The 22,723-nt window shown below is 42.6% G+C and overlaps 3 protein-coding genes across 4 annotated transcripts in view; 1 reads left to right on the top strand and 2 right to left on the bottom strand.

The window, feature by feature from the left end:
* The first annotated feature begins 1,703 nt into the window (after positions 1-1,703).
* The window catches only part of LOC121781028 (putative late blight resistance protein homolog R1A-3), a 29,419-nt gene continuing 8,399 nt past the window's right edge, over positions 1,704-22,723 (top strand). The window contains exons 1-2 of one of the 2 annotated variants that reach the window (XR_006046126.1): positions 1,704-4,797; positions 4,864-5,234. Coding sequence is in view for 1 of the 2 variants with exons in the window: in XM_042178705.1 (XP_042034639.1) it covers positions 1,819-2,347 (529 nt within the window). In the remaining variant the exon portion in view is untranslated. Of the gene's footprint in view, positions 4,798-4,863; positions 5,235-22,723 lie in introns of those variants that run through there. The other variant, XM_042178705.1, reaches the window with a different exon arrangement.
* LOC121781032 lies at positions 5,949-7,878 on the bottom strand. The gene is made up of 2 exons (XM_042178709.1): positions 7,021-7,878; positions 5,949-6,391 (listed from the first exon to the last, which is right to left on the bottom strand). Exons 1-2 carry the CDS (start codon positions 7,166-7,168, stop codon positions 6,249-6,251), a joined length of 291 nt encoding a protein of 96 aa, XP_042034643.1. The 5' UTR covers positions 7,169-7,878; the 3' UTR covers positions 5,949-6,248.
* Positions 8,626-10,635, bottom strand: LOC121781030 (high affinity nitrate transporter 2.7-like). Its single transcript, XM_042178708.1, has 2 exons — positions 9,470-10,635; positions 8,626-9,106 (listed from the first exon to the last, which is right to left on the bottom strand). The coding sequence occupies exons 1-2, from the start codon at positions 10,597-10,599 to the stop codon at positions 8,830-8,832; spliced, it is 1,407 nt and encodes a 468-aa protein (XP_042034642.1). The 5' UTR covers positions 10,600-10,635; the 3' UTR covers positions 8,626-8,829.

Here is a 22,723-nt window from a genome sequence, read left to right as displayed (position 1 = left end):
AAAAATTAAGAAATTTCACTCACAAAGCGGAGGAGGTGGCCACGCCTCCCAACAGAAAAAGGACTTGATGGCGTCGAAATATAGAGATGGATGGAGGGAGCTCGAAATTTGATTTTCAGAGAGCGGAGGCTTGGTGGAAGAGCCATGAATGTTAGAATTGAGGTCATTTTGCTTAAAGCCGGAGTCTTAGGCGGTGGAGGTGGTCGAGCTCGTCAATGGAGGATTCGCCTTTCTTGATGAGCCAATTGAAGACTCGCTCCCTCTTCGGCGTCGACTGCGCCTTCACCGATCATATGTTTACGAGTAAAATAGTAGTACTTTACTTTATAATCTATGATAAAAAAAGTTTTTAAAAATAATAATTGACTAATAATTAGAGGCGAACAAAAATGGCAAAAAATAGACTATTTTTTGGAAAGTATGAAGTACATTAGTGGTGGGATTTCAAAAACTTAAAAAGATTTCACTTGAACTTTCTATTCATCGATTGGAGGAAAAAGTTTTACCAAATAAATTAAGTATCATCGTCATTCGGGCGCCCGTATAGTCTGTAGGAATATTTATTCCTATATGTGACCTATGTAGATATTGGTTTAATATTAAAGATCAAGTTCAAACATATCAGTTGGATTCTAATATGAAAGACATACCGTGATGGATCGGTTTCGATTAAAGAATTAGAATCGGGTGTATTGATAACCCTCTTCTCTTGCCTTGCATAGATGGTATAAATATGTGTACATTAAAGTGTATAGAAGATGGAAAGCTGTAGAATAAAGTCTACAGAAAATCTGATGGGTTTTACATGAAAGGGTATAAGTGAATGGATGCAACTTTTTGTGAAAGGTTGCGTATAACTTATATAAACAAATCTAATTTACAGATTTGGAGGTTACAAAATTCTCTACAGAATTCTATACACAAAAGGGAATACAGAAAAGTTATATTGTTATCAGATTCTTCTCCATCGAAAGAATCCGGAAAGAAAAAGGCAAAAGAGACGATAACATCAACCGCAGCTTTTAGGGGAAACATCAACTCGTGGAATACAACCCTACATAAAATATAAGCTATGGATGGAGGTTGGTAAATCATCTCTTTGATGATGTATATGTAATGGTTGAATTAATACAAATCTAGTATCGGATTTCGGTATAGAAATCGATAAAGAGGCTTACATAGTCCGCAAAAGAGGTGTGAGGGGAGGACGCTTTGGTTCAGTATTTCTTGGCACGGGTTGCGTGACCCGAGGGTGCACGCCTTTTATGGAATGAGTTTCAAAAAATGTTAGGTGAATCACAAATGATAATATTATAATTAAATTGATATTATAAACTGTTAGGTGGATCATTTTCTGAGGACATTATCATTTGCAGATATAATTTATATGCTACCCACACAAGGAAGTAGGAACGCATATCAATAGTTGGACTAATAATTAAAATCCATAAAAATTAGTGTGTATCCTACAACTATAGCATCTTTTGTTTATTTTAAGAATGTTGCACATGCATTCTTCGTCCAATACAAGATTGGTTGTCTACAAAACAGGATTACCCTATTTTCATTCATGTAGGATATATTGATATTTAAAATGTTAGGTGAATAAGAGTCATTTAGGGCTCCACAGTTGGGTTAATCACAATATTACAATATTATAAATATATTGATATTTTAAACGTTAGGTGAATGAATCACAATAGCCAACATTGACTTTGAAGTTCTCTGTATAAACTCTTTAACTTAGTTTTCTCAGATCCATTTTCTGGCATTATCATTATCATTCTGTGTGTGCATTTGTAGAGAGAGTTGTTAATCATGGCTGCTTATGGAGCTCTGGTTTCTCTGATGCATATCATCGAAACCCTCGAGAAACATCCTTCCCCTCCCATTTCTATCGACGAAAAACAAGTTCAATCCCTCACTCAAAACATTACCTTCTTGCAGGATTTTCTTGATTGCTATATTTCCCCTTTTGCTGAGAGCCACGAAGCTGATCCATTGGAGCGTCGCATTGCTGATGCAGTTTACGCGGCTGAGGATGTTATCGAATCCCATATTGTGGATCAAATTCACAGTGGATCCACAATCGTTGCAGATCATGACTTCTATCACAATCTACAGAAAGTGATAGAAGAAATGGATCTGATCACCAAACAGGTGAAGAGCATTCCAGTTGAAGCTCAGACCAAGCAGAAACCTGTTGCTGCCTTGGCGGCGTCTTCTCCTACTGTGAAAGAAAGCGTGATCGTGGGCTCTGACGAAGTGTTTCATGATGTGTTGGATAAGCTCACCAGTCATCAACTCAACCGCCAGATCATCCCCATCACCGGGATGGGTGGCATTGGTAAGACCACTCTTGCCATGAATCTATTTGAGAATGCACTTGTTAAGGAGCATTTTGATATTCGTGCTTGGACTACAATTTCTCAAACTTATAATGTTAGAGAAACACTTAGAGAAGTTCTTTTTCGAGCAAGTGGAGGAGATTCGAGTAGTGATCTGAGTGAGAATGAGTTGGGACAAAATTTATACCAGTTTTTGTTCGGTAGGAGATATCTCGTAATAATGGATGATATGTGGAGCATAGAGGCGTGGGATAAGATAAAATTTTTCTTTCCTGATAACCAAAATGGGAGTCGAATAATCGTAACAACTAGGTTGTCTGACTTGAGTTCTCAGTTGAACGAGTCTTGTATAGTGGGCATGAAATTTCTAGATAAGGCTAGTAGTTGGGATTTATTTTGTAAGACAGTGTTCGGGAAAGAAAGTTGTCCAATTGAGTTGGAGAATATTGGACAGAATATTGTAGCAAATTGTAAAGGACTTCCTTTATCAATTGCTACAATAGGAGGTCTTTTGGCAAAATCTGAGCGCACAAAAGAATGTTGGGAGCGTATAGAGAAAAATTTAAATTCAATTGTTATTAACAGTAACGATGAATTTTGCTTGAAAATATTGAGGATGAGTTATATCCTTCTGCCGAACTATTTAAAGCCATGTTTTTTGTATATGGTTGTTTTTAAGGAAGACTACCGTATCCGTGTGTCAATGCTTGCGAAGTTATGGGTTTCTGAAGGATTTATAAAACCAAGGAGTGGAAAATGTTTGGAAACACTTGCGCGAGAGTATTTTATGGAATTGGTTGATCGAAATCTCGTTTTAGTTGATCAATTGGGGTGTACTGGAAACGTTAAGTATTGTAAAATTCATGATTTGTTGAGAGATTTGTGTTTAAAAGAAGCTGAAATGGAAAGATTTTACCATGTCATAGGAGATGATCCTCCGGCCAGTATTAGCGAACGTCGAGTCGTTCTTAAAACTGTAGGGTTGCTAGGATCTTTGTCACATACTCGTTCCATAATATGTGAGTATAACAAAGCAGCATATGAGGATGAGAAAGTTCTGCCGTCTCGCGATCTTAGATTGTTGAGGACATTCAGAGCATGTCATTATGATAGTTATTTCCTAGAAAATGTGATTGAATTGGTGAACTCACGGTACCTTGATATCAAAGTTCATGCTGAGTCCAGATTCTCTAGTTCAATTGATCTCCTTTGGAATCTACAGACATTGATTATTCATTGTTGGACCGATATTCGTGTACCAAATGAAATTTGGAAACTGCATCAACTTTGGCATCTTGAATTTCCGGCGTATGAATTGATTCTCCCAAATCCTCCTAGTGAGGATAGTGACATTGTGATTATGGAGAATCTGCAGACACTCAAAGGAGTTAAGGATTTGTTATTGAATGAGGAGGTGATTAAAAGAATTCCCAATGTGAAGAAATTGCATTTAACATACCATTCGGATCAAATGGAGGGAGAAAGCTGCCTAAGCTATCTTCAGTGCTTCAGTAAATTGGAAAGCTTACGCTGCACCACCTTTGGTCGATGTGGTGACTTTTGGATGAGGATTAATTTTCCCAATTCTATCAAGAAGTTGGTTGTTGAAGACTTTTCTGTCACGCATGGCATAGAGTCGGAAGACATATTGCCTAAAATCGGTTCGTTACCTCTTCTTGAAAAGCTCGTATTAAGATATGGTGTCTTCCAAACAGGCAAGTGGGAAACAATTGAAGGCCAGTTCAGGAACCTCAAATTTCTACGGTGTTGGTATTGGAAAGGTATAGTAAACTGGATTGTCTCAGACAGCTCCCACTTTCCACTTCTCGAGAAGCTTTGTCTCTATGGTTTATCCGAACTCGAGGAAATCCCATCTGAAGTTGGAGAAATAGCAACGCTGAAATCGATTTCATTGTATAAATGCAGTGAAGCAGCTGTGGCGTCAGCGAAAAAGATAGTAGAAGAACGTGAGGATCTATATGGAGAGCAATTAGACCTTCATGTGAGTAACTAGAAGATGCCGAAAACCGTCAAGGCCGAGCTAGCTCAGAAATTATTAGAGTTGTAATTTTTAAGAGCAAGCATTGTGTTTCTTACTTATGCTCTACTGTAAGATCATGAATTGTGATTCCATGTAATTTGTTTCCAATCTTTTTTCATTTCATAAATATTGGATTTGCATATGAGCTCTTATTTCTGTCAGTGTTGTTGCTTGCTCTCACTGTGGTCTAGTCAAAAAAGGGCTTGCTTACTTCGACTCGATGGAGAAGATACACCTCAAGCCTCTGCGGTTTATCTCCCAATATGTTGCACAATCGGCACTTTTGCGCTAGCGTGAGTCCCTCCACATCACCAAGCTTATCGAACACCGCTTGACGTGCCTGACCAAGATCAAACTCGTATCCGATTCTTGACGAAATGACTTCCAACCTTGAGTTCGTCTCAACATGTAAGTTGGCCAAGAAATCCATAAGCATTTGGTTAGAACTAACTGCCTTACGCTTTTCCCCCACAGATTTAGCAGGCACAGTATTCATGTTGATATTCCCAGAGCTAACTTGGTCGGCAACCGCTTCTTCTTCCGGTTCTTCGACTTCTTCAGGTGTCGGGGCTGCGACAAACGGAGGCTACGAGTCGCTCTCATCACATTCACTCCATCCACCACCAGAGTCCCGAAGACGCGCAGCTGCAATGGATATATTCTCTGCTCCGGCACCAGTCTTTTCTGAAAATCAATTTCCAAGTCTCCCATAAAGGCCACGACTTATAACACATGTATTTCGCTTTAGGGTCAACCTTATAAAACAGCTTAAAGTTATTTTAAGCAACTACACAACACATGTACAGTACACACAGAGTTAGTGGACGTCGAATCACTTCACAACATGCTCCCACTGTTCATAGTCGATATCGATTTTGTAGTCACCGTTGGAGCTAAACCCCACACACGTTCTTTCCAAAATATTACGCAGACTCGTGTAGCTCGTTTTCCATGCGGTGATTTTGGATACGACATGCGGCGTACCTTTGATATCGGACGTAGGGAATTCTTGGCGAATATTGTCCTCGCATTTTTGGAGGTAGCCGGACCGAAACCCGTTGTCGGATTTCCACCCCAAAGCAACTAGTTCAACCAACGTCGCTGCCAAGATTTCTTCCTCCCTATGCGACCAGATCTGACGAGTACAGCCCCCCTTCTTAAATTTTCAACGGATCTTCTCCGGGTTACCTGGAAACGATGGTGAATAGAGTTACTGTAACGAACTCACAAGCTAAAGAAATAAAAGCTATTGCTTTCGAATACAAATGTACACACCTGATGGACCCCCACCTCCTATGCCATCGGCACCCAAACCAACAACCGCTTCAATATTACAACACAATTTCAATGGACATAGTAAGAGAATAGCATGCATCAAACGTCGGTGGTCGATACCTCAGTCGTTCAACACTCCGAATGTAGTCAAGTTCCAGCTGTAGCACGCCTCGTGTTGAAGAAGATTGTTGCCGCGAATTGTTGAAAATCATTTTGGAGGGGATTTCAAGTATTTCGTTTCGATTTAGCAAGCACAAGTGTAGGGGCATATATGGGAGAGCAGCTAAAAGTGGAGGACAAATTAGTCCAATGACATGCATATATCAAGTCAACAAACATCTTTTTAGGGTTCACCAAACACTACCAATTACATACGCGATTGTGGGCCCAACCACATTTAATTCAGGCCGGATTTATTACACGGAAAAACAATTGAGGTCAACCGAACATGCCCTTAGTGTCATAGATGGATATCCGTACCTCTAAAAACGAGACTACACTCTTGTCTTTCTACACTGAGAATCATATATCTCGCTCATTTTTCTAGCGTTTTCTTCAAAGAAGTAAGCAACGTGCCACCAACGTTATCGTTTCTGGTCGTACGAAGCTACGTTTTGGGGTTCACATTCAGGGCTGAGTAGACGAACCAACAAAGCTGTGGATGCGCTCATAGAGACAGCACCACAAGCAGCCCACCTAAGAGTTCGAGGAACTGTTATTCTAGGACCTGCATTGCCAACAAAACAACAAATATCAATCAACTCATTAAAAAATGATTGGAAGAGATGGAGCCTCAAATTATGTAATAATAATAAAATTTAACAAAATTAAATAGCAGGCAATAGTAGTGAAAAGTATTGAACATTGTTAATCAAGCAATTTGTAGAAAACTCAATCAAACTTGCATTAAGGTTCCTTGATTTTCCGGACATTGTAAATACTATATAGACTGATCAACCACGGGGAAGTGTTGACATTGACTCGATACCAAAGAAAAGGACTAAGTTGCCAAATTAAATTTTAAATCAATCATGAAAATCGTGAGTATTCATCTTTTTCAAAATTTCATACAGTTGCATGAGTCTCAATCCACACTTTGTATCTCATGCATCCCTTCAACTCAGCTTTAAAGAATACTCCACAACACAATCAGTTCACTTCATGAATAAAAGAGGCCGAAAAAAATGAAGCCGAACAGGATAAAATAATTGGTAAACTTTCTCTCTGCCTTGGCACAGCACTGAAGAGCCAAGCATTATGCCAAAATGAAAATAAAAGGCCATTTGTTCCCAGCAAATAGAAACAGTTAATAACAAGAAACACTAAGCGAAGGGATAAGTATAAAGGCATACATACCATAATACAAGCGGCAGAGAGTCCAAAAGCCCAATGCTCCTCCAACTGAACAAATTCCAGCAGTGTGCCTCATCAGCCGTGAACAAGGCTTTGCATCCGAACGCATCAATTCTCCATCAGAGAATCCAAGCATGCGCCTTAGAGCCATTGTCTATTTTCTCCTTCAGTTTGATACATAATATTCAAAAGGCAATAATGTCCAATGGTTGTAAGTTCACATTTCCTTAATATCAATCGCCTATTTCATAGTGGAAATGACAAATTTGCAGCACACATACTTTTAGAATGAATAATTACAAGAACTAAGTATCTTAGAATATATCTACTACGAAGAGCATCAAGTTTTTGGCTTGTTATTATTGGAGGGAGTATATCTACTAGATATGAATCCATAGCTAACTTATAAAGAAAACAACATTGTAACAATTGAGTAGAAGGCCACTGACTAAAAACAATTTTGCTAGCATTCTAAGCATCATAGAGTGTTTACTCAAGAAGCCCAATCTCCATGTCCTCATCTTTCAAGCAACCCTCTAAGTTTAACCATGTTACACCAAAGTTGAGCACTAGAACTCTGGCTATTAAGAGAAAGCTCATGGTTCGAATCATTTAACTCATATGATTAGACCCACAAAATAGAAATAGGGCAAGCTGCAGTCAACGAACAAAGACAACCACTCTTAAAACAACAAATGATTGTTATCAATTTTACACACAAATTTGCAATTCAACTCAAAATCAATTAAATCAGAAGAAATACCTACAAAAAATCCCTATTTCTCTCCATTGATAATCTCTCCATCAATTAGTAAATCCATGGACTAAGATATGAGATAGTATTTCCTTAATTACGTAAAAAATCAAACCTGGAACTCGCGGTAGCCGTGAACACAAAAAAATTCTGATCTTGGAAGGAAATTGATTGGGAGGGAATGAAAAAAGTATGATTGTAAAGGATTTGGAATCGAGGAGGAGAGAGACCTGAATCCTTTTTACTGGTATAAAGTATAAACTGTTGATGTGAATTTGAGAGGGGGAAACTGAAATACTAGTACTTATGGCTTGTGGGTAAGCTAGCTAGTAGCGCTTCTTTGTTTACTGCAATTACTTTTTATATTTAATCAAATTATAATCATGAAATTTATTTGACATTTATATATAATCATGAAATTAATTAGTGTCTAATAAAAACGTAGTGAATAGTGGTTGATCATGTATAATGTCAGCTTTAAAAAGTAAGATGTAGTAATAGGCTATATTTTTTTAGTAGTGATATTTACTTTGTTTATTTAACTAAAAACAAGAGTATAAGGTCGGTCATCTCCAACCATTTATGTCAAATTCAAACTCATTTTTGAGTATATGTTAAACTAAAGAGTAATTTTACTCCAACCATTTACACCATATTTAAAATTTACACCATTTTTGGGTATTTGTCTAACAAAAATTTTGCAGTAACACCAAATATGGTGTTATTCCATTGAAAATCCCAAAAATGGGTTTGCGTTTAGTGTATGGTTGGAGAAATTGTCTACCCCAAAATGAGTTTTGGCGTATGATTGGAGATGATCTAAAGTCATTGGGACAACATATTAATGACGAAATTAAGCGTTTATAACAAAAAAATTAGTGAAAAAATTAACTACACACTTTATACTACTACTACTATATTCCATGAGTGACAAAAGATCATAGAACAATTGTAATAATTTTAAAACTATAATCCTATTGTTAAACAACAACATTGAATGCCAAATTGAAGAGTTTTTGGCTTCTAATCGTCGACGTTCATCGTTGCCACCAAATAAATCATGTAGTAGATGGGAGCAAGTTTTGGTATTGATCTAGATGATCATTAGGTTCATCATAAGATTGTATTTGTGTTGAGGCCCCACAAAGCATTCCTCCAGAGTTTGGAAAGTAAAGCAGGGTTATTGGAAGAGCACAAATAATCATCATCAACCCCATAATTGATATTCCACTTTGTGTAGACATATTATTTGTGCCTGAAAATAGCAAATATTGTGTAAATACTGCGCCTATTGTTCCACCACTGCCTGTCATGCCTGAAATTACTCCAAGATATCTGAAAAAAATAAAAATGTTAAATGCTTCAATTTATTGCCAAATTAATAGTTTTAAATGTTGATTTCATAAAATTGCTTGCTTTTGGTTAAAGTGTTAAATGCTTCAATTTATCGTCAAATTAATAGTTTTAAATGTTGATTTCATAGCATTGCTTGCTTTTGGTTTGTTGATGAAGGTTAGTGAGAAATATCTTTATTTTTCGTTAAAAAAAAAGAGTGTTATCATAATCTACCTGGCTATTATTCGTTGTGGGTACGAGTTAATGTGTTTATAATCGATACGATATTCTTTGAGAGCTGTTTTATTAAAGTACTTTAATTGGAGTATCAAAATTTTGTGACTTAAATGACTATTGTCGAACCTGGTGGAAACGAAGGGCACGACTCCAAAGGTAAGCCCCGAAGCCGCTTGCACAAAAAACGAGAAGCAACACATCACCATAATCGAACCCCACAAGGTGTTGATGCGCCCTAGCCAAAAACAAAGCACCCCCGCCACCGTCATCACGGCCCACAAGCTCCACAACCGCCCCCTCATCCCGAACCTCCGCCCCATCGCATCCGATGCAATCCCTCCCGCCGGCCGCGAAACCACATTGGCCAGCCCAAAACTCGCCGCTATCGTCCCAGCCGCCGCCATATCGACCCCAAACCTCTTGTAGAAATATTCCGCAATAATATTATCCGTAGTTAATTCCACCCCAAAGCAGAATGCATATGTCAGCCCTAAAATCCACCCTCGGTAATTCCTGAGCCCGCCGAATAAAACCGTCGCTAAGGAATTTACCGACGGATCATGTTTCCGGATCCGTTGGTATTTTCCACAAGGGAGGTCCTGGCCGAAGGCCAATACCAAGATAGCTGTCCCGGCTTGGAAAACGGCCGGGACAGCGAACGCCGCGCGCCAGGCGGTGGAGGAGGGGAGGCGCGTGGCGAGGAGGGAATAGATCAAGGGCATGAGGAGCTGCGTGAGGCCGGAGCCGACGTTGGCCCAGCCGGCGGCGACGGCGTTGGCGACGCCGACGACGTTGCCGGCGAACATGGAGGTCATCCAGAACTGGCAGGCGACGAAGTTGGCGAGGGAGAGGCCGATGAGGAAGCGGGCGGCGACGAAGGCGGCTGGGGAGGAGACGAAGGCGAGGGAGAGGACGGCCGGGGCGGTGGCGAGGGAGACGGCGGCGGAGGCGGCGCGGGGGCCGAAGAGGTCGCAGGCGGGGCCCATGGCGAGGCGGGAGAGGACGGATCCGGCGAAGGCGGCGGCGCCGGCGGCGCCGACGTCGGCGTCGGAGAGGTGGAGGTCGCGGCGGATGGCGGGGAGGAGGGGAGGGACGGAGAAGGTGGAGAAGAAGCAGGAGAAGAGGGAGAGCCAGGCGAGGTGGAAGGCGAGCATGTGAGGAGAGGGAGAGAGGGAAAATGGCCGGAATTCGGTGGAGCGGTGGAGGGAGTCGACGGCAGCGGCGGCGGCGGAGGTTTTGGAGGGAGATTCTTCCATGGCTATAAATAAATGATTATTTGTATTTTTTTTTTGTTTTTGAATAGATAGTAATATGATTTTGAATTTATTAATTCATAGGAAACATTCTCTTTTATAAACAAAACTTTGATAGAGACTATTTTTGTAGTAGTATTTTGACTTCAAGATTTTAAGAAGATAAAATTTTCTAATTTAAATTTGTGATATAGTTTTGCAAGAAAATGTAAAAAAATCAATAATTTTATTTAAAAAAAAAACAAAAACGGTTTGTTTGGTGAGATATTAGAAGTAAAAAATATTGCCAATCATTTTCCATAGAACCACAAATGAATTTGAATTTGCCTATTTGAATTCTTGGATGTTGGTATCGTATATTGGACTAGTACACATTTTGAGAATTTAATGTACATTTTTTTGTAAGTTTTGATATATACATATAGGGAATTTGAGTATTGGTGTGGATGTATTTATATTGTTTATTTGGTAATAATATTTTTATAAATCAAAAAAATGTCCATCCAAAGAGATGATACGTTTTGGGTTCTCAATGTCCATCACTAACAATTTCGATTTCGTGAAAACTCTAAATTAATCATAATTAGTATAAATATGATCCACAATTATAAAAACCCAAAACTCAAAAGTAACATAATTGTCTAACCTATACAAGCATTCAAAACTCAAAATAATAGTGCACATGTAATCGACATCAAAGTTTATCTATAGCTCTATTTTATTTTATTTTATTTTATTTTTAAAGAACACTATTTTTTGTACAAAATAATCTTAAATAATGTCAAACTTCATAATTTGTCCGGTTGATTTATAATAGTGGGACATACCATAATTTTGATCATATTTTAGTAATTTTTCCCAAGCAATTTGCCATATTCATTCATGAGAACTCACAACCGTTACTTTCGATACGATAACTCGCAAACCACATGAGATAAACTTAATTTAATTATGAAATTAGTATAATGGTATTGAAAACAAATTAAATTAAAAGATGCAAATTTTATTGCGATAGTAGGAGTAAACAAAAAAAAATACTCACTTAATCCCACTTTATTCGAAGCATTTATGTTTATGGGATTTAATTGAAGCGTTTCCAACATAAAAACATTACTAATTCATTTACTTTATAACTTTGTATTATAGATCAAATAGAGTGTGACAAACAAACGGAGTAGAGTGTCGTATATAAATCGATAGGTGTAATAGTATTGATCGACTGATTTGATTTTGTTTTTATTTGGGGTAGTTAGCTACTCTATAATCTCAAGGCTTTACCCAAACTATTCATGTTCAAATTGAATTGTTAGATTTAATCTAATTTAGTCAATATATATGATGTCTATATACCGTTGCTTTCCACTTTCAATCAAAATCAAATTAATTTCCAAAACAACTGATGCCGACTACTAGTACACCAGAATATTCCCAGAGTTTTTATTTTGTTAAAACTACTAAATATTACAAGAAATTTCATTAGTTATCTTCACTAGTTTTAATTGTTTTTTCGCTTTTAAACCTTGAACCATCCAGTATAATTATAAATTTAAAATAATTATAGCAAAAATAAATTATTTTAATCTTATCCATCCATTTTATTTATTTATTTGAGGTTACTTTTTCACAGTTTATACTTTAACCTATACCTATGAGTGTGAAGACAAAAGAGGTCATAAAAGACGTAGTTCAGAAAATAAAAACAGCAACAAAAAAGTAGTAATAAAGCAAAATGATAACAATATATGATTACATTATCCGTTGATGGTTGGGCGAATTTTTTATGGTAGTAAATGCAGGTAATGAATATAGATCACGACACAAGGAATTACGTGGTTCGATTTACTGAAGTAAATCTACGTCCACGGGAAGAAAGGAGGGCAAGATTGTATTGCTTGATCTGGTTTACAGCTTACAAATACAGACTTGCTATATGTTATTTGATGTCTAGAGCCCCCCCTCTATCTGATCTAAGTTCTATTTATACATTGAACTAAGATCGTGGCTTGCATCACCACTAACTAGGTCGTGACTTGCATCACCACTAACTAGGTAGTGGATGTCGTGGAGGTCATGAGATCCTGCATGGGTCCACTATCTCTTTGTTTGGTCCGCTATCCTGCATGAGATCCTGCATGAGTTGACACCACTAAATAGATCGTGTAGTGGAGGTCGTGGAGGTTCTGCATGAGTCCACTATCTCCCAGTTCGGTCGAATACTGAGACCGAACTTCTGAACTATTGCCGAGCAGCTTTTGCCGATCTGAGAGTAGAGCTTGATTGGTCGGCTTTTACCGAGCTGTAGGCTGGGGCCGAACTCTTTGGTAATGCCGAGCTGTAGGCTGGGGCCGAACTCTTTGGTAATGCCGAACTGATACTCTTCCTTGGGCTTTGGGCTGATGGGCCGTCACTGCTATTGGGCTTGTTTAGTACGTACCCCATCACTACCCCCCCCCGAAAAGCGAAGTGAATCACTTCGGCGAAGCGAGTCACTTCGGCATTCTGGATAAAGGTACGGGGGAGGCTGACGTCAGGGGACGTGCCTTGCGCGTGACTGCATTAAATGCGACAGTAAAATCCGGCCGTTGAATCCTGAAAAGGTGGGATTCGAAACGGTGCGATGATTTTGAAATCTTCTCCGAATCTGATAAATACGTCCTTTCTTCATCAGTTGAACACTTTTGCTATTGCTTCTTCTGCAATCTCTCTCTTTTGCGTAAAAATTTCCTTCCGCTTTCGAGAATTTCTTCAGAATTTCTTCAGACTTTCAAAGAGTAAGAACCATGTCTTCTTCTTCTTCTTCTGTGTCAGGTAGCGGTAGGAAAGGGGATAAGGGGTCTTCTAGCCGGAAAGAATCCGGGGAGAAGACCGTAGAGTATTTTCACAGCATCTTGAGTAAGGATACTGTGATATCCTTACACGAAAAATATTTTTTTCCTGGGGGGAAGGTTGCGATTCCCGACGACCTTCATAGGGCTGACTCGCCGCCGGAGGGTTACGCCACCGTTTATGAAGCCGGCTTGGAATGCGGGCTTCGTTTCCCTCTTCCCCCTGCCTTTGTAGAGCTGCTAGATTTTTTTCAACTCCCTTTAGGTCAGGTGACTCCGAACTCTTGGAGGCACTTATCGGCCTTTGCTGCCGAACTGCGTAGGCTAGATAAGGATCTGTCTCTGAGGGCAATCCTTAATTTCTTCCAGTTTAAGAGGAAAGGATCTTGGTTTTACTTGATCCCTTTACAGCCTTTTAGGGCCTTCTGCAAAACCAAGTGGCCAAAGTGGCAACATCGCTTCTTTTTTTATAATAGGACAGCGGCTCCGGGCTTTCCCTGGAGAGGGCCGAAGTCCGTGATTCCTCATCCTCGGTTAGAACCGTTGGACGAGCTCGAGGGCGAGCTCAATAAGATTCCTATGATTAGGAAGCAGTACCTGGAGTCTGAGCTCGTCAAGGGCGACTTCGTGTTCGACTCCTCGTCTTCGGACGAAGAGACTGAGGGTGAGGAATTCTTTTTTATGCATTACTGCCTTGACGACGAAAACTAACCTTGTTTTCTTGCTTTTTGGCAGTGAACTTGCTGAACAAGATTAGTCGCAAATCCTCCGAATCTAAGGAACCGGAGAGGCCGAAAACCACCAGCTCGGCGTCTGATGCCGAGAAGAATCCGAAGAGGCAAAAGACCTCTTCGGATCCAAAGAAGCCGGAGTCGACTTCGGCAAGTAGGAAGGGGAAGACCCAGAAGCCCCCAAGAGCGCCGGGGAAAGACGTGGTCTTGGCGCCTCCTTCGGAACATATCTGTGAGCCCTTTTTATGGCCCACGGACTTCGCCGAGGTGAATTCTCTTCTTGATTTTCTGGCCTTGCTTTTTTCCTGTATTTTTTGTGGCCCCTCGGTTGACTTTTTCCTTTTTCCATTTTCAGAGGAACGATATGCTCTCCAAGCTCGTCGCCGTTGAACTCTCCAAAGCGTCCAACGATTATGCTGAGATGCAGAGGAAGTTGGCGGCTGCTCGTCACCAGGCCGAACAGGCTAAGGTAGACTTTGAGAAGGCCAGAGCTGCTAGGATCTCGGCCCAGGATGAAGCCCAGTTTGCCAAAAACCAGCTCGTCATCCAGCGAGAGCAGACGAAACGGAGGGATGCTGCCGCCGTGGTTGCCCAAGGGGAGGTACTCCGTGCTTTCGCGGAGAAACTCTTTCTGAGCAATCAATTTTCGGCCTTTGTCGGTGATCTGCTGAAACTGATGACCGATAATGCCGAGCAGGGGCCCGAAGTCGTCCTGCCGCTGTACGGCCGAGAGATAGCAGCTCGTCTCCAGAGTCTGCCGCTCCTTGAGGAGCTTGCTTCGTCCTCGGTCCTGCTTTCTGCTGACCGAGTTCGTAGTTGCCGAGCTGACCGGGACGAGAATATGGAGGCTATCTTTGCCTCCTTAGGGCCAGTTTCACCCGCTCCAATTTTCCACTGAGAGGGTGAGACCGAGCAGCTTGATCAGCAGACCGGAGACAGGCAGGCCGAGCAAGAGGTGCTGCTGATCGGTGATGGGGGCACCGAGCAGGCTGGGGGGAGCAGGGAGGCCGAGGCTGAAGCTGAGGCAGACAAGGAGAAGGAAGCTGAACCTCACCGAGGAGCCGGAGACGAAGCTGGCGGAGTATGATTTCGTCTCCCTTCTCTTAGTTTAGTTTCTTCCTTCTTGTAAAATGGCCTTGAAGCCCTCCTTGTGTAAAAAATTTTTTTCTTATGAATGAAAAAATTCTTCTTTCTGCACTTGTGTCTTCGTATAGCTTTTCGTACTCTCTTTTACTCCTGTTGTGGTTTACTACCTGCTCAGTAAACTGAAATGCCGAACTGACATAGCTGCTTTGTATTCTTAACTCTTAAGGAGCTGGAGGTACTTCACTGGAAGCGGCTGTACTCTTCCGCTTTAGACGAAGCTGAGAAAAAAGCCATAGCTGACCAGATGAAGAATGACGAACTCTTGGCTTGTTTAGTGAAGCTGGAGGCCGACAATAAGGACTTAGAGTCCGAAAAGAAAGATCTGGAGGCCGAGCTGAACACTGCCGTCGCTGAGAGGACTGCGTATGAGGATTTCATCAGCAGGCGCGGGGGAATGACCATCTCTGAAGTTCAGGAACGAGTTGACGAACTGTGGGAGGAATATCACGTACTCCGGAGGAACAATGCGCTGGAGAGCTCGGCTTGCCAACAAGTTGTGAAATCATTGCGGCGCTGGGCTTCTCGGTACGACATCGTTCTTTCCCGGCGTCCTTCAATCGAGAGATTCCTTAGGCATTTCCCGCCAACAGATGCTCATACTCCAGCTCAAACCTCTGATCCACTTGCTCAAAATCCTACTCCAAATCAGCAACGAACTCAGGAGCAACCGGAAACGTCAAGACGAGAACGGACTCAGGAGCAACCGGAAACGTCAAGACAAGGACGGACTGAAGTTCGTAGAGGAGCTGTGATTATGAGTGAGCAAGATCAACAAATGCTTCGTGAAGAGACTCTTCGCCGCCGAGGTGCCAGTACTTCCCGGACTCAAGGAAGAGGCGGTAGGTCGATCAGAGCATCTCGTCGACCTGCTTATTCTTCAGCTGCCCGGAACGCCCGAACTCGGCTTCACGAGGATTTTGTGAATAGATGGCTCAACTTTAGCAACCAGGGACAGTAGAATAGTCCTTTGTAATAGCGTAACGCCTTCTCGTAGGGCAGCGGAGTTGTATGCCGAACAAGTTTTAATAGATGAAATCTTCATTTCGCTTCTATCACTGCGTATTTACAGCTCAGCGAAAAAATTTCATCGTGCTCGTCCTCGGTCTTATGAAGTAAACTTCTTTGACCGGACTCGTCCTCGGTCTTATGAAGTAAGCTCCTTTGACCGGACTCGTCTTTGGTCTTATGAAGTAAACTTCTTTGACCGGACTTGGTCCTCGGTCTTATGAAATAAACTTCTTTGACCGGACTCGTCTTTGGTCTTATGAAGTAAACTTCTTTGACCGGACTCGTCTTTGGTCTTATGAAGTAAATTTCTTAGACCGGACTAAGCTTGTGTCCTAATTTGGCGAGTTTTATCGCTCGGATCGGACTTTCCCTTGTCCTAATTTGGGGATCGGACTTTCCCTTGTCCTAATTCGGCGAGTTTTATCGCGTGGATCGGACTTTCCCTTGTCCTAGTTCGGCGAGTTTTATCGCGTGGATCGGACTTTCCCTTTGTTGCAGTTCGTTTCAGACGAACTGCTTGTTTCTTAAGCTGAATTGTGGTCTTGTATCCTCCTTAGAAGCTTGGACTCACAATCGTTGGCTTATATATGTTCTAAAAAGGGGATCAGCCTTCGAAGAACAAGATACCTCAGTAACATTTGTAAGAGACGACACGCATATAGACAGACAAAACGCACATAGACGAACAAAACGCACATAGACAAACATGAAAAACAAGTAAAAAACAAAGAAAGCACATACCCCTAGGACCGAACTAGACACAAGACTGACTGACCGGACTGTCTCTTACAAATGGAACTTCTTGAGGTTGGAAATGTACCATGTTCGGGGTACTTGTTCTCCTGACATGTGAGTCAATTTGTAAGACCCTTTGCCGAGGACTTCTGACACCCGATATGGACCTTCCCATGTGGGTTCGAGTTTGCCCAGCTTTTCTGCTCGGCTTACTTCGTTGTTTCTCAAGACGAGATCTCCCACTTGAAATTGCAGCTTTTTCACCCTTTGGTTATAATACCGGGCTACTTGCTCCTTGTACTTGGCTGCTTTTATGCAGGCCAATTCTCTTCTTTCTTCGGCCAGATCTAGTTCGGCTCTCAGTCCGTCATCATTCATTTCTGAGGAGAAATTTAGAGTTCGGGGACTGGGTACGCCGATCTCAACCGGAATCACGGCTTCAGTGCCGTACACCAGACTGTACGGAGTTTCACCGTTGGAGGTTTTGGGTGTAGTTCGGTAGGACCATAGGACTTGAGGGAGATTTTCTACCCATTGTCCTTTGGCTTGTTCTAACCGAGCTTTTAACCCTTTCACCAAGATACGGTTTGTTACCTCCGTTTGTCCGTTTGCTTGTGGGTGGGAGACCGAAGTGAACCGCTGTTGAATATTCAGCTCTTGGCACCAATTCTTGAATGTCTTGTCGGTGAACTGAGTCCCATTATCCGAAATGAGGATGTGGGGTATGCCAAATCGGCACACTATGTTCTTCCAGACGAAATCCAATGCCTTCGAGCTCGTTATCGTAGCTAATGGTTCAGCCTCCACCCACTTCGTGAAGTAATCCACGGCAACGATAAGGAATTTCATTTGCCGAGGAGCTTGTGGTAGTGGTCCTACTATGTCTATGCCCCATTGCATAAAAGGCCAAGGGCTTTGCATAGCACATAGATCGGTCTGCGGCATCCTTGGGATATTTGCATGAATTTGGCACTTCGTACATGTCTTGACGAGCTGCACTGCTTCTTGTACCAAAGTTGGCCAATAATATCCCCATCTCAGAACTTTTTTAGCTAAAGCTCTAGCTCCGATGTGGCTACCGCAAGATCCTTCATGAACTTCTCTAAGGATGTAGTCCGTCTCTTCTGGTCCTACACATCGCAATAACGGTTGAAGGTAGGACTTTCTGTATAGGACTCCTTCATGAAGTTCATACCGAAGTGCTCGGCATGTGATTTTCCGAGCTTCTCTCTTATCCTCGGGCAGTTGTCCTTGATCTAGATACTGTAAGATCGGCGTCATCCAGTTCGGCGAGCTGGTTACTGAATGTACCTCAGCTTCATCAATGCTTCGGTGTAGTAATTCCTCCACCTTTGAGCTCGGATATGAGGCCAACTTACTTAAAGTATCTGCTCGGCTGTTTTCCGCTCTGGGAATGCGGATTATCCGAAAATAAGAGAAACTTCGGCTAATGCTTTGCGCTTTGTCCAAGTATTTTTTCATCCTCTCATCTCGGGCTTCACTTGTACCCAGCATGTGATTCACTATGACTTGTGAATCACAATAGATTTTGAGAGATTTGACAAATAGACTTTGCGCTAATTGAAGTCCGGCAAGGAGGGCTTCGTATTCGGCTTCGTTATTAGTAGTTGGGAATAAGAACCGAAGTGAATAAGTTACCTCGTGTCCGTCGGGAGCGATAAGTAGAATACCAGCTCCACTTCCCGTCTTATTCGAAGCTCCATCTACGAATCCACTCCAGCAGTCCGGCGGTTCTACTTCGGATTCTTGGGGCTGTGTTAGTTCGTCATTGGCAGGATTTTTCTGTTCGGCAATAACAGGGATTGCTTGATCGAACTTTGCTTCTGCAAGAAAATCTGCCAAGGCTTGTCCCTTGATGGCTTTCCGAGGTAGATATTCTATTGAGTGTTCTCCCAACTCTATGGCCCATTTGGCGATTCTGCCTGATGCTTCTGGCTTGGTCAAAACTTGCCGAAGTGGCAGATCGGTTAAGACGCATACCTTGTGAGCATAGAAGTATGGCCGCAGTCTCCTTGCTGCATTTACTAACGCCAGAGCAATTTTTTCCAGAGGTTGATACCTTGTTTCTGGACCTCTTAATGCTCGGCTTGTAAAGTAGATGGGAAGCTGCTTTAGGCCTTCTTCTCGTACAAGCACCGCGCTAATGGTTTGATCTGATGCCGCTAAGTATAAGAATATCACTTCGGCATCTGTTGGAGCAGAGAGAATTGGAAGCTTGGCTAAATAACTTTTGAGCTCGTCAAAAGCCTTTTTCTGCTCGGCTCCCCACTCAAACTTTGGTGCCTTTTTCAACACTTTGAAGAACGGTAGTTGCTTTTCGGCTGCTTGGGAAAGGAATCTATTCAGTGCGGCTAGACATCCAGTTAGTCTTTGCACATCATGTATGGACTTCGGCATCGCCATGTTCTGAACAACTTGAACTTTTGAGGGATTTGCCTTGAGTCCGTCCCTTGAAACCCAACAACCCAGAAACTTTCCCGAATCTACCAAAAAGGTACATTTTTGGGGATTGAGTTTGAGGTTGGCTTTTTTGAGCACGTCGAGGGTGGATTTGAGGTTGTCTTCGTACTCCGAAGTGCTTCTGCTTTTGACGACTATGTCGTCAACATACACTTCAACCTCTTTTCCGATCAAATGCCGAAAGAGCTTATCTACCATCCTTTGATATGTGGCTCCGGCATTCTTTAAACCGAATGGCATCTTTTTATAAGCAAAGATGCCGAAGTCAGTAATGAAAGCCGTTTTTGAAGCATCATTCTCATCCATTAAAACTTGGTGGTAGCCTTTGTATAAATCAAGAAAACAGAAAATTTCGAAGCCGATCAAAGCTTCTACTTTTTTATCTATGTTCGGAAGGGGATAGCAATCTTTAGGACAGTGCTTGTTTAGATCGGTAAAATCTATGCACATCCGCCATCCTCCTTCTTTTTTCTTGATCATCACAGGATTGGCCACCCAAGAAGGATATTTCACCTCGAATAATACATCCGCTTTCAGTAATTGGCGGACTTCGTCATGGATGACTTGATTTCTTTCTGCCGCAAAGAGTCTTTGCTTCTGTTTTATAGGCCGGACTGAAGGATCAATATTTAATCGATGAGTGATTACCTCAGGGGGCACTCCGGTCATGTCCAACGGGGACCATGCAAAGACATCTTTGTACTCCTTGAGGAGCTGGATGGTCTTTTCCCGGAGTAGGGGCGTTCCCGCGAAACCGATCTTGACCGTTCTGGATGGATCATCTTCGTATAACTGAACGGTCATTGAGTTCGACTCTGGTGTGACTTCGGTCATTTCGCTTGCCTCTGACTCCGGCTGCTGTGATTGCTATGCTTGATGATGCCGATCTGATTGCTTGGCACTTTTAAGCGCAATCTGCAGACACTCTTTTGCTCTCTTTTGATCACCTCGGATGACCGCTATCCCACCTTTAGTGGGAATCTTGATGGTGAGGTGATAAGTAGAGCAAACGGCCCGAACTGCGTTGAGCCAGTCTCTTCCCAAGATGATGTTGTACGGGGACCGAGCTTTTACCACAAAGAACTCGATCATCGTACTGGAGCTTGTAGGCGCTTTTCCCACCGTGATCGGAAGGCTGATAATACCTTCAGGGCGGGTGTCCTCCTGGGCGAAACTTTTCAGAGGAAGTGGAGCCGGACTGAGCCGAGCTGGATCCACTTCTAATTTATCGAAACATTCTTTAAAAAGAATGCTGACTGACGCTCCGGTATCCACAAACACTCTGTGGATCAGTTTGTTTGCCACTCCGGCTTGGATGACAATAGCGTCTTGATGAGGAGAGATGGCCGGGACGGGATCTGCATCTGAAAATGTAATCACTTCGTCCTGCTTCAGCCTTTTATGCGTTGGCTCCTCTCGATTGAAGCCTCTGCGCTCTGACTTCAGGGACGATTTAGTCTTCCCGGCAGGGAGAGCATCAATAGTCAGGATTACTCCATCATATTGCAGCTCGTCATCGTCTTCGGGGTCCTGTTGCTTTTTCAGATCCTGAGGAGCGCAGTTTGCACCTCTCTGCTTTTTGTTCTTTTTCGGCTGCTTGCTTTGGTATTTTTTTAACGTCCCTGCTTTCACAAGAGCATCAATACCTGCAGCCAAATGTCGGCACTCCTCGGTATCGTGACCGTGGTCTTGATGGAAGGAGCAATATTGATCCTGAGGTCGACGCGCGGCCGATTTCGTCATCCGCTTTGGTTTTTCGAACATATCAGAATGCAGTTCGAAAATTTCCGCTCTCGACTTGTTCAATGGTACGAACTGAGCGGGCGGCTTCTCAGGATTGAGACGTGGTCCCAATCGGTCTTGCACCGGAGTCCTTTGAATCCTTTCAAAAGGAGTTCGGCGAGGATGTCCCTGATCGCCAAAAGGAGTTCGGCGAGGATGTCCCTGATCGCTATGATCGGGCTTCCTCCTGTCTCCTCGGGATGAGCTGTCTAAAGACCGTTTGCGACGGTCTGCCTCATCGGCACGAGAGAACTGGTCCGCAATGTCCCACATCTCTTGAGCTGTTTGCGGACTGCATTCCACGAGCTTTCTGTAGAGAGCTCCGGGCAGGATTCCATTTTGGAATGCCGAAATGACAAGTAGATCATTGAGATCATCTACTTGTAGGCATTCCTTGTGGAATCTCGTCATAAAGTCGCTGATCTTTTCGTCGCGACTTTGACGTATAGAAAGCAGCTGAGCCGAAGTGATTCAGGCTTCCGCTTTCTGAAAGAACCTCCTGTGGAAAGCATCCATTAGATCTCGGTAAGATCTAATGCTGCCTTGGGGGAGGCTATCGAACCACCTTCTTGCGTTCCCGATAAGCAGCTCGGGGAACAGCTTGCACATATGGACCTCATTGAGACCCTGGTTCGCCATGTTATACTGATAGCGTCCCAGGAAGTCATGAGGATTCTCTAACCCGTCATAAGTCATCGACGGAGTTCGGTAGTTCTGTGGCAAGGGAGTTCGGGTGATATCGTCCGAGAACGGAGTCTTCAACGCTCCGTACATGGCGAACCCGACATCTCTTCGGTATGGAGGAGATGGAGTTCTCCTGTGATTCCGGTACCGAGGAGGAACAGGAACATGTCGGGGTTGAGGATTCTTCTTCCTGGAAGACACAGCACTACTGCGGTAGTGACTTTCATGTCTGGATGAGGAGGGAGAATCCACCGTTTTCGTCTCCGGCTTTTGGCTCTTTTGCAGGAAAATTAAGAACTCTTCCTGCTTCTCGGCCAAAAACAATTTGACAGCCTCGTTCAAATCGGGCTGCTGGGAAGACTCGGTGCGATGAGTCTTTGAGCGGCTTGTTCCTTCTCCGTGAGAACTGGAAGTAGATTTCTCCCGAGGCTGTTTTCCAGACCTGCGGGCTGGACTAGCTTCCTCAGGGTTATCACGAACGGTATTATGGGTGTTATGTGATCTGGTATGCATTTTTTTTTTTTTTTTTTGGGTGGAAAAAGGGTCAAAAATTCGCTTTATCACAAATTTGGTTCTCTGTTTCCCACAGACGGCGCCAGTGATGGTTTGGCGAATTTTTGATGGTAGTAAATGCAGGTAATGAATATAGATCACGACACAAGGAATTACGTGGTTCGATTTACTGAAGTAAATCTACGTCCACGGGAAGAAAGGAGGGCAAGATTGTATTGCTTG

This window comes from Salvia splendens, chromosome 20 (assembly GCF_004379255.2).
Source record: "Salvia splendens isolate huo1 chromosome 20, SspV2, whole genome shotgun sequence".
In the NCBI taxonomy this organism is placed as follows: Eukaryota; Viridiplantae; Streptophyta; class Magnoliopsida; order Lamiales; family Lamiaceae; genus Salvia; species Salvia splendens.
The sequence above is the reverse complement of the archived record's forward strand: the minus strand, read 5'-3'. Positions and strand labels throughout refer to the sequence as shown.

Excerpts from the sequence above, each read along its gene's own strand:
- LOC121781032 (XM_042178709.1), bottom strand. The coding sequence starts at position 7,168 with ATGGCTCTAAGGCGCATGCTTGGATTCTCTGATGGAGAATTGATGCGT. Across the intron at positions 6,392-7,020 it reads TCTCTGCCGCTTGTATTATG|GTCCTAGAATAACAGTTCCT; the intron begins GTATGTATGCCT and ends TTGGCAATGCAG.
- LOC121781030 (XM_042178708.1), bottom strand. The coding sequence starts at position 10,599 with ATGGAAGAATCTCCCTCCAAAACCTCCGCCGCCGCCGCTGCCGTCGAC. Across the intron at positions 9,107-9,469 it reads GTGCCCTTCGTTTCCACCAG|ATATCTTGGAGTAATTTCAG; the intron begins GTTCGACAATAG and ends TATTTTTTTCAG.